The following is a 12,918-nucleotide window of genomic DNA, read 5'->3' as shown; positions in this document are numbered from 1 at the left end:
GTTCATTCGGGTTTTTTTTCTGTAAGATGGTACAGGAAAACTCGAATTAACTTTTTGGCCAACCCAATAGATATGAAAAATAGGATGCAACCTAGTAGAGTATAGATAGAACTAGAGTTGGATTTAAAAGAAAAACTCACCTGTGTTCCAGTTCTGGCTTGTGTGTATGATTTTAGCCTACTTAACTATTTGATGCCTTGATTATCAAAGACAGAAGGGTTGTGAAGATGAACATGCACTCCTGAAATTAATGCCTACTTAGTCAGATAAGATGGTGCTGTTACATATGAAATTTCTACTCTAATGTAACCCACAAATTTTGTTTCACATAACTTTCTACTCATAAAACTATCATCTGTTGTAATGGAGATTTGATAGAAAATCCCTTAATTTCTTTGAGAAACGATATCCCGTACCCAGTCATCTAGGTAACAGACTCATACAAGGTTGAGATGCTACAAATATCCATCTTATCCACATCCAAACTCTGTAAGCAACATTCAGGGTGTACTCAAAGCCTTTGAAGTTTCAAAAGAAACTATACGGGGGTCTGCAATTTACTCATAGAGAAATTTCATTTAAAATATATTCATTCCAGTCTCCAAGGTTTCATCATAAAATGAGCTCACATTGAGGTGAAAGGTGCCTTTTAAGTATTAAATTTTATTAACTTACTTCTTTGAATTTGTCATTAAAGCAGGTTAATACTCTGCTCTGGTTTATCCTAAGTAAGGCTCACAGCTGGGAACTATAACACACTGATCAAGGTTTGTCTCACTTTCCACTGCTCAAAACAGGCACTTAGTCCTTAATATTGAAAGAGTGACATTATCACAGGTCAGGTTTTACTTGCCACAACCTGCTGGTAGAAGGAAATATATCCACTTGTCTGGACTAGTATTAAGAAGACATTGGGAAAAAAAAATGGAACATTTTATGAGAAGAAATAATACTCTTGGATATTAACACTAAATGTCGTATTCAAAATGGCATTTTTAAATGTGTTCAAGTAAAACACTGTAATAAGAGAAAAACCACAGAACTTAATATAAAGTCTGGCTTTATTTTTAAAAAGATTTTACAAGTCTGTCAACCTCAAACTCACATAGGTGAATTATTCATATCTTCCATCAGATGAGGCTTACGGCTTCAATCCTGCTCAGAAAAATATAAGTAAAAAATAAATCTTTTCCACAAATATTTATCCACTATATTACCCAACTTAGTTCTGAAAATTTCTCTCTATAAATACTTTAATGCAGCTGCTAGTGGTAGGACTGTTGTTGTGCAGCTGTACATGGCTATAATTTTACAAGTCTGCCTTACTTTTGCTAGCTCTCTGGTTCGGCTCCAAGGTCCAGATCTTATAGGGGAGAAATAAAGGTTAACTGGGCTGCCAGAAAAGCCCACTGAATGCATCCTGTAGTGCTCTGTGACAAGCCAGAGAAGAAGTATAGCCTCCAGCAAGGTCCTGTGGCGAGGCAGCTCTGACATGGTTTAAATACCTACAACAAAACAGAAAGTGTGGCGTTGGCATATAAAGCACATGTAAACTGGTAACACTTTAAAAAGCAACAGTAAAACTGATTCAAAAGTCAAATTCTAGGACTGAAATGTTCAGACTTTATAAATGCATTGTTATCTTTTAAAAGGAAACTTACCAACTCTAAATTATAAAATGAATTTCATTAAGATCTAAAAACAGCTCTAAAGGAGTCTTCAAAAATAATACTTGCTATTAAAATGTTTCATATTCCCAATTTTCAGAACTAATTTATTTTGCTGGCTATTGTTTGGGTACCTAACTGCTGCTATCCTTCCTGGCATACACTTAATAAATGAATGCACATCATAATACTACTGTATTACTAAAATTTTACATAAATACTGAATATTTTACAATAAATATGTCCTGGAAAAAAAAAAAAAAACCAAACAAGTGATAGGGGGGAGAGAACATACTAGTTACTTTAAAATTACTTCAGTATTACAAAAACATATTGTCTTCCTCCTCCTACATGAAAGGAAATTTTAGAAAACTACATCTAAGAAATCTCTGAGACAACCTGAGTTCAAAAGAATGTCTCGATTAGTAAATACAGAAGAGTCTTGATTAAATCTCAAAAGACTGTTACACACATGTCATTTAGCAATTAAAACTTTCTGCCTTTATAAAGGTATACAAACAGGCCTTACAATGGGATAATCCTAGCTAAAGAGGGAAAACTTGTTAGCATGACTACCAGCAACTGTCAGAAAACAAATATTTCCAGCTTTGCTTTAATGCCTAGTTTAAGAAACCACATTGTTTCTTCAGGCCTCAGGAAGTAAAGCAGCTTCACCCACTTTAGAATTACGGGTATGGCAAATGAATAAATCAGGTACCAGAACATTTTAATAACTTGGAAACTTTTCTATTCTCATTCATTCAGACTTCCTGTATGTCAAAGTCTTGATGCATGAGCAACTTATTATTTCTAACATAATAACAAGTCTGTTTTTCATTTGTACCCATGTTTAATAAGCTTGTGTGATTAAAAAATATATGGCAATATAAAAGACCAAATAGAAAAAGTGGTCAAAGTAAGACACAGCATAAGCTCCTGGAATTGGCTATAATTTATTCACACTGCCACAAATCAAGGTGTTAACTCAATTCTTTGCTTCTCTACCAAGGGTGAAAGAGGAAAGTAAAAGGTGAAAGGAAATTAATATTTATTGAGCAACCATCTCCAAACTTTTTTGATAGTATATTTATAGCAGTAAAAATATCTGAGCATGCATCTCCAAAATTTGTATACTTGTTTAAAATTATATGCATAAAGTATTAATATATACTATTAGTATACTAAGTGTTAAATATATATCATAGTATATATATATATGGGCTTCCCTGGTGGCTCAGATGGTAAAGAATTTGCTTGCAAAGTGGGAGACCCAGGTTGAATCTCTGGGTCGGGAAGATTCCCTGGAGAAGGAAATGGAAACCCACTCCAGTATTCATGCCTGAGAAATCCCATGGACAGAGGAGCACAGTGAGCTACAGTCCCATGAGGTTGCAAAGAGTCGGACATGACTGAATGACTAACACTTTCACTGCCCCCCTCCCCACCACTGATGGCTCAGATGGTAAAGAATCTGCCTGCAATGCAGGAGACCCAGGTTCAATCCTTGGGTCAGGAAGATCCCCTAGAGAAGGGAATGGCTACCTACTCTGGTATTCTTGCTTGGAGAATTCCATGGACAGAGGAGTCTGGTGGGCTACAGTCCATGGGATTGCAAAAAGTCAGATACTACTGAGCTACTAACACTTTCACTTTTCATAGTATATATACACATATTAGTAAATATAATATATATATGAAATTTAAAACATTTAAAGGATGAAATTAAAATATTTAAATGAAAGTTCTAATATTTTCTCCTTATATCCTATCTTACATGTCCTGATGGGATGCATCCCACCTTGGAGACCATTGTTATTGAACAGTCGTTGTCAAACTCTTGATATAACCTTGGGTCCCATAGGATTTAAATGGGAATTCCCCAAACCTAATACATGCCATAAAAGTATGTGCTTATTACCTTCCAGGATAAAATAAAATGTTCACTGTTAGGACTCTGACGGATGAGAAATAAGCTAAGTGTTAAATCACCTCAGAAAGTAAAAATTAACCTGAAACAACATAAAATCAATTTCTCTTCACCAAGAAATAACTATCACACAAATAATAAGTGAATAATATTTCTACAGGTATCTTGGAAGTGAAATCTTCCATTCCTGATACAAGTTTCGAGCTAAGTTTATCCATATCCCAGATAATGTTGTATCACCCTTTTCCCTTTCCTCAGACCCGCAAAAGCACACTCTTAGCTCCAATGGCTGTTTAGCCAAGGCAAAATTCAAGTACCACAGTGGAATGTGTCAACCTTACAAAGCCAACTATCATAAATGAAGAACTGGTTTTCATAACAATACAAACCACTGTGCAACTAGCTGTTTTAATTCATCACATTTTGGTACAACTTGTTTCTGGGAAAGTTGAGTCATACCATCGCTGGCTTGGCAATTCAAGCATAAACTTGCAGTATACATACAGCTTTTTACATGTTATCCTGAGAAACTGGAAACAGCTGCACTGCTGGCAGGAAAACACAGGCCCACCAATAAAATATCCAAAACAGTTGCATCTTTTAATTTATGACTGTGCAGTTTCCATAAAGAGTATATAAAACAGTGCAACTTTTTATAGGTAAAATGTAATAAACAGTCATACTCATTGATGTCATAAATGAGTTTTTAAAAGTTTATTTAAAATGATTAACTAGTGTTTGAAAATAGTATTTCTTGAACATGGTCATAATCTAGAGCAATAAGCAAATATTTTTAAACTTGAGTTATTAATGCTAAGTTGTAGATTCTCACTGCCAACATCAAGTCCATTAAAACTTCTTTGCATAGCATTGAAAACAATGCATTTCTCTTCTAGCAAATCATTGACATTAAACATATCTGTAAGCATGATTCTTTAAAGATCTGCTTACTTACATTGCTGTTTTTTCTTCAGGGCTGTAGGTGCACAAAACAGTTATTGTTAAATATTTCAACCATTTTCTCCATGGCAATCTACATTAATTTCAATTTAAAAAAATAAAACGGGCCTCTCTTGTTACTCAACTGTGGGCTATTATTTTCTAAGTATCTTAAGTTCTTAAACCCTTTAATTATTGTGGTATACCAAAGAATTTTGAAGGATCTGCAACATTAAAACCACACAATGAGAATTTAGTGTTTTGCCTACTTTTTCACAGTAATTCACATCTGTGTTGTTTTATTCTTTCATGACCATTACAAGTACATCACTGAATAGGATTCCTGGGGTTTCTGGCAGAGGTCAGTATCATTTCATGTACACCTTTATACAACAGAATGAGGAAGAAGTCTTAGCCAAATTTATTTCCAAAAGTCAAGCTCAGTTGGATTTTGGAGCCTGGAGGTAATTGCTCTTACTATTTAGCCAATCCCAGGACAGTATTTCTGTTTTTCATGGGTTTATTTTAAATACCTGTAAATCTTATAAGCAGAAACCAGGAAAGAAAAAAAGGTTTGCTTATTTTGGTACCTATACCTTATTTTTACTGAAAGCAGACTAAATTCAAAGATTTAAAAATCATACCTTTGATTATTTTCTTAAATAAGGCTTAAAAAAAGTATGTATTCAAAAGCATGTCTACAATAATTTCTATACAAAGGGCATCTTATGCCTTCATTTACACTACATTTAAAGGTGCCTTCCTTTGCTATTACCCATCAAACTCTCTTTCAAACAGACTGTGGAGAAGGGGGAGGAAAAGGAGGGAATGGATCCTGAGAGGGGAGTAAGAAAGGATTAAGCATTAGAAAATCACCCCTGAAAGTCTGTTCCTAAACTTCAATTTCCTACACTGTCATTTTCTTCTGTTACATTTAGCAGCTTTTGCTCCCAGAGAAGGTGGTATAATTTACACTTAGCTTCAGAAAGACTTCATTTTCTCAGTTCTTTAACATAAGAGAGCTCCTCTGAAATTACTCTTTTACTATTTTCCTTCCTTTAAAAAGCCCTATACTGACCATATGGCTGAAGTCTAGGACTCAGCTCACTTTAGTGCTATGCAACAGTTCTTTGCGTTCTCAGCTAGGGGCAGAGGGCAGGGGTTGTCACTCAGAACGAAGAGGCAGCACTCTTTTCCTCCAGTCGTAACTCCGTCATGAAAACCCTTGAAATGCTTTGGCTCCAGAGAATCAAAGAATCTCAGAATTTAAATTAAAATGAAAATATGAAGCTCATATTAGTTTCCTCCTCCTCAAATTACCAGGCCCTACAGAGAGTTAAAAAAAAAGTCCAACTTTTAAACTCGACTGAGTTATAAACTTGGACTGGTTCAAACTAAGAAAAGGAATGAATAAACTCTAGAGACTAAGATTTTCTTTTTACAAGGTGGCCCATTTTTTAAAGTCTGCATTTAAAGCCATCATACATTAAAAAGACCAGTTCCAAGTAGTTCTGCCTCTCAGCCTACAAAACTCAAATCTAACTACCATTAAAAGAGATCAGCCAACAGATCTCAGCTGTCAAGACCCAGAGCTCTTGTAAGAAATTCAGACAAAGCTATAAAAGATTTACCTTAACAATCTGAAGTCTATCTCTGATTGATTAAAAACAATCAGAGCAATAATATGCTCAGACAATTATCACTAAAATGCAGAAACAGTGCTCGCTTCAGCAGCACATATACTAAAATTGGAACGATACAGAGAAGATTAGCATGGCCCCTGCGCAAGGATGACACGCAAATTCATGAAGTGTTCCATATTTTTATTCACCATTGCAATGAAAAGAATAAAATACTTAGGAATATATCTACCTAAAGAAACTAAAGACCTATATATAGAAAACTATAAAACACTGATGAAAGAATCAAAGAGGACACTAATAGATGGAGAAATATACCATGTTCATGGATCGGAAGAATCAATATAGTGAAAATGAGTATACTACCCAAAGCAATTTACAAATTCAATGCAATCCCTATCAAGCTACCAGCCACATTTTTCACAGAACTAGAACAAATAATTTCAAGATTTATATGGAAACACAAAAAACCTCGAATAGCCAAAGCAATCTTGAGAAAGAAGAATGGAACTGGAGGAATCAACTTGCCTGACTTCAGGCTCTACTACAAAGCCACAGTCATCAAGACAATATGGTACTGGCACAAAGACAGACATATAGATCAATGGAACAAAATAGAAAGCCCAGAGATAAATCCACACACATATGGACACCTTATCTTTGACAAAGGAGGCAAGAATATACAATGGAGTAAAGACAATCTCTTTAACAAGTGGTGCTGGGAAAACTGGTCAACCACTTGTAAAAGAATGAAACTAGATCACTTTCTAACACCGCACACAAAAATAAACTCAAAATGGATTAACGATCTAAACGTAAGACCAGAAACTATAAAACTCCTAGAGGAGAACATAGGCAAAACACTCTCAGACATAAATCACAGCAGGATCCTCTATGATCCACCTCTCAGAATTCTGGAAATAAAAGCAAAAATAAACAAATGGGATCTAATTAAAATTAAAAGCTTCTGCACAACAAAGGAAAATATAAGCAAGGTGAAAAGACAGCCTTCTGAATGGGAGAAAATAATAGCAAATGAAGCAATTGACAAACAACTAATCTCAAAAATATACAAGCAACTTATGCAGCTCAATTCCAGAAAAATAAACGACCCAATCAAAAAATGGGCCAAAGAACTAAATAGACATTTCTCCAAAGAAGACATACGGATGGCTAACAAACACATGAAAAGATGCTCAACATCACTCATTATTAGAGAAATGCAAATCAAAACCACAATGAGGTACCACTTCACACCAGCCAGAATGGCTGCGATCCAAAAATCTGCAAGAAATAAATGCTGGAGAGGGTGTGGAGAAAAGGGAACCCTCCTACACTGTTGGTGGGAATGCAAACTAGTACAGCCACTATGGAGAACAGTGTGGAGATTCCTTAAAAAATTGCAAATAGAACTGCCTTATGACCCAGCAATCCCACTGCTGGGCATACACACTGAGGAAACCAGAATTGAAAGAGACACATGTACCCCAACGTTCATTGCAGCACTGTTTATAATAGCCAGGACATGGAAACAACCTAGATGTCCATCAGCAGATGAATGGATAAGAAAGCTGTGGTACATAGACACAATGGAGTATTGCTCAGCCATTAAAAAGAATACATTTGAATCAGTTCTGATGAGATGGATGAAACTGGAGCCGATTACACAGAGTGAAGTAAGCCAGAAAGAAAATCACCAATACAGTATACTAACACATATATATGGAATTTAGAAAGATGGCAATGATGACCCTGTATGCAAGACAGCAAAAAAGACACAGATGTGTATAGAGGACTTTTGGATTCAGAGGGAGAGGGAGAGGGTGGGATGATTTGGGAGAATGGCATTGAAACATGTATACTATCATGTAAGGATCGAATCGCCAGTCTATGTCCGATGCGGGATACAGCATGCTTGGGGCTGGTGCATGGGGATGACCCAGAGAGATGTTATGGGGAGGGTGGTGGGAGGAGGGTTCATGTTTGGGAACACATGTACACCTGTGGTGGATTCATGTCAATGTATGGCAAAACCAATACAGTATTGTAAAGTAAAATAAAGTAAAAAATAAAATAAAATAAAATAAAATGCAGAAACACTCTAAAAACTGAAGTTAGTGCTCAGATGTCCTAATCCAATCACAATGTCAGAATAACACAGGAAATGTCCACAGAGAGAAACTGATGACTGTGTATATTCTAAGATAAATGAAGAAAGTGCTACAAGTCAGAATAACTGTCCATAATTCTTAGGGCCATTGGTCATAAAAATATGTGGCTTCATGAACTCCAACCAAAAATATAACAAACTTCCATAGTCATCATTGACTTTGTTATCTTTATTATATATTCTTCACTTTATTATCTAGACAGTAACTTGAATAAACTTATTAAAGCTGATCTCTGATTTACACTAATATAACTGGGAATCAAGTGACCAATTATTCCAGACATTTAGACCACATGAACAACAAAGCTCATTTGGGAACTAAAAGCCACAAGGTGCCCAAGTAAGAGATAATTACAGATTGCTCAGGTAAGTCTTTCTGAATTATAACTGAAATAAATTATACAATTTATTACTCTCAAAGAACACACATTTAAAACTTAAAATTCAAAATTCAAAAAACTAAGATCATGGAATCCAGTCCTAACACTTCACGTCAAATAGACGGGGAAACTATGGAAACATAACAGAGTTTATTTTCTTGGGCTCCAAAATCACTGAAGATGGTGACTGCAGCCATGAAATTAAAAAACACTTGCTTCTTGGAAGAAAAGCTGTGACCAACCTAGACAGCATATTAAAAAGCACAGACATTACTTTACCAACAAAGGTCCATATAGTTGAAGCTATGGTTTTTCTATTAGTTATGTATGGATGTGAGAGTTGAACTATAAAGAAAGCTGAGTGCCAAAGAACTGATGCTTTTGAATTGTGGTTGTTGGAGAAGATTCTTGAGAGTCCCTTGGACTGCAAGTAGATCAAACCAAAGGAAATCAGTCCTGAATATTGGAAGGACTGATGCTAAAGCTAAAGCTCCAATACTTTGGCCATCTGATGTGAAGAACTGACTTATTGGGAAAGACCCTGAAGCTGGGAAAGATTTAGGCAGGAGGAAAAGGGGACAACAGAGGATGAGATAGTTGGATGGCATCACCAACTCAATGTACATGAGTTTGAGCAAGCTCCAGAAGTTGGTGATGGAGAGGGAAGTCAGGCGTGCTGCAGTCCATGGGGTCGCAAAGAGTTGACACGACTGAGCAACGGAACTGAACTGAACTGAAAGAACACCCTAGTTATTTTAAGTCAAGGTAGCTATTACTGAAAGTTAATACAGCTACATAGTGAAAGCAGTATTTCCTTGATTTGCGTGAGAACTACTTGAAAACATAAAAGATATAGCCCATTCTAGTTTGTCTAATGTTTACTATGATTTTCATGCTAGTAACAGATGTGTGCTGGAAGTTTTATCACATCTTTATAAAAGAAGAAAGAGTAATTTTTCTCCAAGTGTGGGGCACGTAAAAAAGGGGAAAATTCACATCTATGGAGCTCATTCATTCTTAAAAAAACAAACAAAAAAATTACTCAGTATCTACTATTTGCCAGGTTTTGAAGCAACTCTGAGAATAAAACAGACAGCAAAGACTCCATGCTCTCATGAAACTTGTAATTCAGTAGGAAAAAAAAAAAAAGATGTTAAATATCATGAAAAGGAAAAACATGGCTCTATGGGTGTGGATAAAAAGGGAAACCAACATGAACAAGTTTAGAAAATGAAATTAGAGTTAAGCTTAGATCCAAAGGATGAGGAAGAGTCAGTAAGCAAGGCAAAAGGAGTAGAGAAATAATCCAGCAGAGGGAAGAACTTAGGTGAAGCAGTAAGGAGCCACAGCACATATTGAGAATACAAGGAAAAGGTCACTACAGCTCAGGATGAGGCTAGAGATGTTGGCAGAAAGTATCCAAAACAAGGCCTTATGGAAATGTTAAGAAATGTGAATTTTATTCAAAGAGCAATGGGAAGCCACTGAAAAGTTGTTGGAAGCTAGTAATCTAAATAGGCTAGTTTGGCAGCACAGTGGATTAGAGAAGCAGAAGTTGACTGCAGAGACACTCCTTATGAGAATGCTTCTCTATTACAGGCTTGAGAAGCGGTGCCTGGATTAGAGTGGTGGCAGTGGAAGTAAAGGAAAGTACTAGTTCAAGGAGTTTCCCTGGTGGCTCTGTGGTAAAGAATACGCTGCCAGTGCAGGAGATACAGGAGACTGGGGTTCGATCCCTGGGTCAGGAAGATGCCTTGGAGGAGGAAATGGCAACCTGCTCCAATATTCTTGCCTGGAAAATTCCATGGACAGAGAAGCCTGGCAGGCTATAGTCCGGGATTGGGGGGAGAGGGGGTCCACAAAAATTCAAACACAACTGAGTGACTAAGTGTGCAGCACGCACTAGTTCAAGAGATATTTAAACATCAACTGAATATGGGAGAATGGAAAGGGAAGGACTTCCAACTGTCTAGTCAATTTCCAGCTCTCTAGTCACATAGAAAAAGAAAGATGCCCTCACAGAGATAATGGAAAACTGGAAGAGAAGCAAATTGCAGTGGGACAAGAGAGAAGGGGAAAACTGTGAGTTTAATTTTGGCCTTGAGTCTGAAGTGATTATACATAAGAAATACATGAGCTGAGATACAGAGCAGTAGCTGGATATATGGGCCAAGTACTAAGAATAAAATTATGGAATGAACATAATTTGGGAGTTATCAGTATGTACAGGGTATCTGAAACCATAAGAGTGAATACTTAATATTTAAGGCGACGAGACAGAACAAGAAGGGAAAGGACTGGGGCAAAGGCCTAGAGGAGTACAGGGTATAACTGTGACAAAAGCAGCTGCGGCAGTTAATTTTACATGTCAACATAAAATTATGTCAAATGAGCCACAGGGCACCCAGATATCTGGCTTACTATCACTTCTGCGTGTGTCTAAGTATACCCCATACAATCTCTTCCCTTAGACTTACAAAGAAGATAGATGCAAGAGACACAGAAGTCACTTGGAAAAGAGTTAGAACCTGCTACTCGTGCCTCTCCCTTCTTGTAATTTTAAGGGGATAATAATAGCAAAGGCAGAAAACCTATGAGATTTCTCCATCTAGGGGCTCCAAGGGGCCTACTCATAGTACTTGTAGCAGTAGTGTTTCTTACAGCAAAAGAACAATAGGAACAGCCCAAGGGAATACTGATAGGAGAATGGACAAATTGTTAAAATGATAATCGTCATGAATTTCTGATATTAGGTGGAACCACAGTGGGAGTAAGAGAAATGCACACAGGTAGTTTCAATAGCACTGACTCTGCTCCAGCTCATAAGTTAATAAGTAGAATTCAAAATACAAGACTTGAAGGAGTAGAGGGGAGAGAAGCAATGAGAATGGAAACAATTCAGCAACTGTTTTATTATTGCTCTTTGTAAAGTATATATACTATATAATTTCTATGTATGAAATATTTCATTTGAAAAAGAGTGGTGCAAACTATAGTCACAACCACAGCTGCCATTAATCCAGTCAACAATCTACCTGGAAACACTAAATCATCTCTAGTTGACCTTGATTTCACCAAATATTACTAATTATAGCTACTTTGATTCCATTTGTAATAATTCATGTTAATGATAATAATGTGTCTTAAAGTATATATAATACCAAAACTTGCTACATTCACATTATTCTTTCCACTGTTTTAGTGGACTCCCTCCTGGTTTCCATGCAAAGTCAATACATTAATTTAAGATAAGAAAGTAAATCAGATTTATCTGGAAAAACTATTTGAAGATTACATATATAAATAGCAGGGCTAAGGATTGATCAGTGGTTAAAAAGCTGATCTACTAAAGCAGCAGAAACAAAGTGATGGATGAAATCAGTTAAGTGGTCACTGAGACTTCAGCCAAAGCCCTGACAATCTGGAATTTTTCCCCACAATAATGCATCAAATTTCTATTTCTTTATTAGTATGAAACATACTGGGATGGTACTAAGGCTAACAGCCTAGATGGAGAAACCAAATTCAATTCCTCTCCTCATTAAGTACCCTCCTAAGTTTGCAAAAGGAAAACTCTCCCCATTGCTGTGGTTTTCTGCTGACTACAGACTCTAAATTAAATATAAAATCATGTCAGTCTTCTTCCCTGTACCATTTCCCTCTTTGTCCCTGTACCACATAAATATATAAAGACATCACGGGCTAATAGAAAGGACAAAGAGTTTAGAAACAGATGCATTTGGGTTTGCATCCCTCCTTGGACAATTACTAATATCATGATTTGGAAAGTTCTTTTATTTTTCAAACCTCATCTTCCCCCCCACCCCCGCCCTATAAAAGGGAGACAATAATACCTCATACTATTTTTTAGAAGGTTAAACAAAAAATATATGTATGCAAAGCATACAGCACAGAAAAGACATTTGATAAAGTACAGGCTCCATGACAACCTACATATTCTTTGACACTATTAATACAAAGTAAGCTTTCATAAGGAACAGGCCTTTCACAGCCCAAATTTCCCAAGTCATTACCTTCCACTAATCAACATGTACTTCTTTCGAACAGAAATCTTCATCTGCTCTCATATCTACTTCAAAAATAACAATATTGCCTTCTCTCTTCCCCTTTTTACTATACCCCAATTATGAAGATCCAAGTGAAGGTTTTGGTTTTGATTTTTTCAATTAGACAA

At 36.3% G+C, this 12,918-nt stretch overlaps 1 protein-coding gene and 1 non-coding gene across 5 annotated transcripts in view; one reads left to right on the top strand and one right to left on the bottom strand.

Annotated features, from left to right (window-relative positions):
• Window positions 1-1,043: 1,043 nt before the first annotated feature.
• Window positions 1,044-12,918, bottom strand: part of MNAT1 (MNAT1 component of CDK activating kinase) — a 224,011-nt gene continuing 212,136 nt past the window's right edge. For 2 of the 4 annotated variants that reach the window (XR_011258303.1, XR_011258301.1), the window contains 2 exons: window positions 1,327-1,505; window positions 1,044-1,155 (listed from right to left, as the gene is read on the bottom strand). Coding sequence is in view for 1 of the 4 variants with exons in the window: in XM_069596759.1 (XP_069452860.1) it covers window positions 1,385-1,505 (121 nt within the window). In the remaining 3 variants the exon portion in view is untranslated. Of the gene's footprint in view, window positions 1,506-12,918 lie in introns of all 4 variants that reach the window. The other 2 variants (XR_011258302.1, XM_069596759.1) reach the window with 1 other exon arrangement.
• On the top strand, window positions 6,252-6,358 carry LOC138444511 (U6 spliceosomal RNA). The gene has a single exon (XR_011258528.1). It is a non-coding gene; the product is annotated as a U6 spliceosomal RNA (small nuclear RNA).

Source organism: Ovis canadensis, chromosome 7 (genome assembly GCF_042477335.2).
Source record: "Ovis canadensis isolate MfBH-ARS-UI-01 breed Bighorn chromosome 7, ARS-UI_OviCan_v2, whole genome shotgun sequence".
NCBI classification, from domain to species: Eukaryota; Metazoa; Chordata; class Mammalia; order Artiodactyla; family Bovidae; genus Ovis; species Ovis canadensis.
The sequence above is the reverse complement of the archived record's forward strand: the minus strand, read 5'-3'. Positions and strand labels throughout refer to the sequence as shown.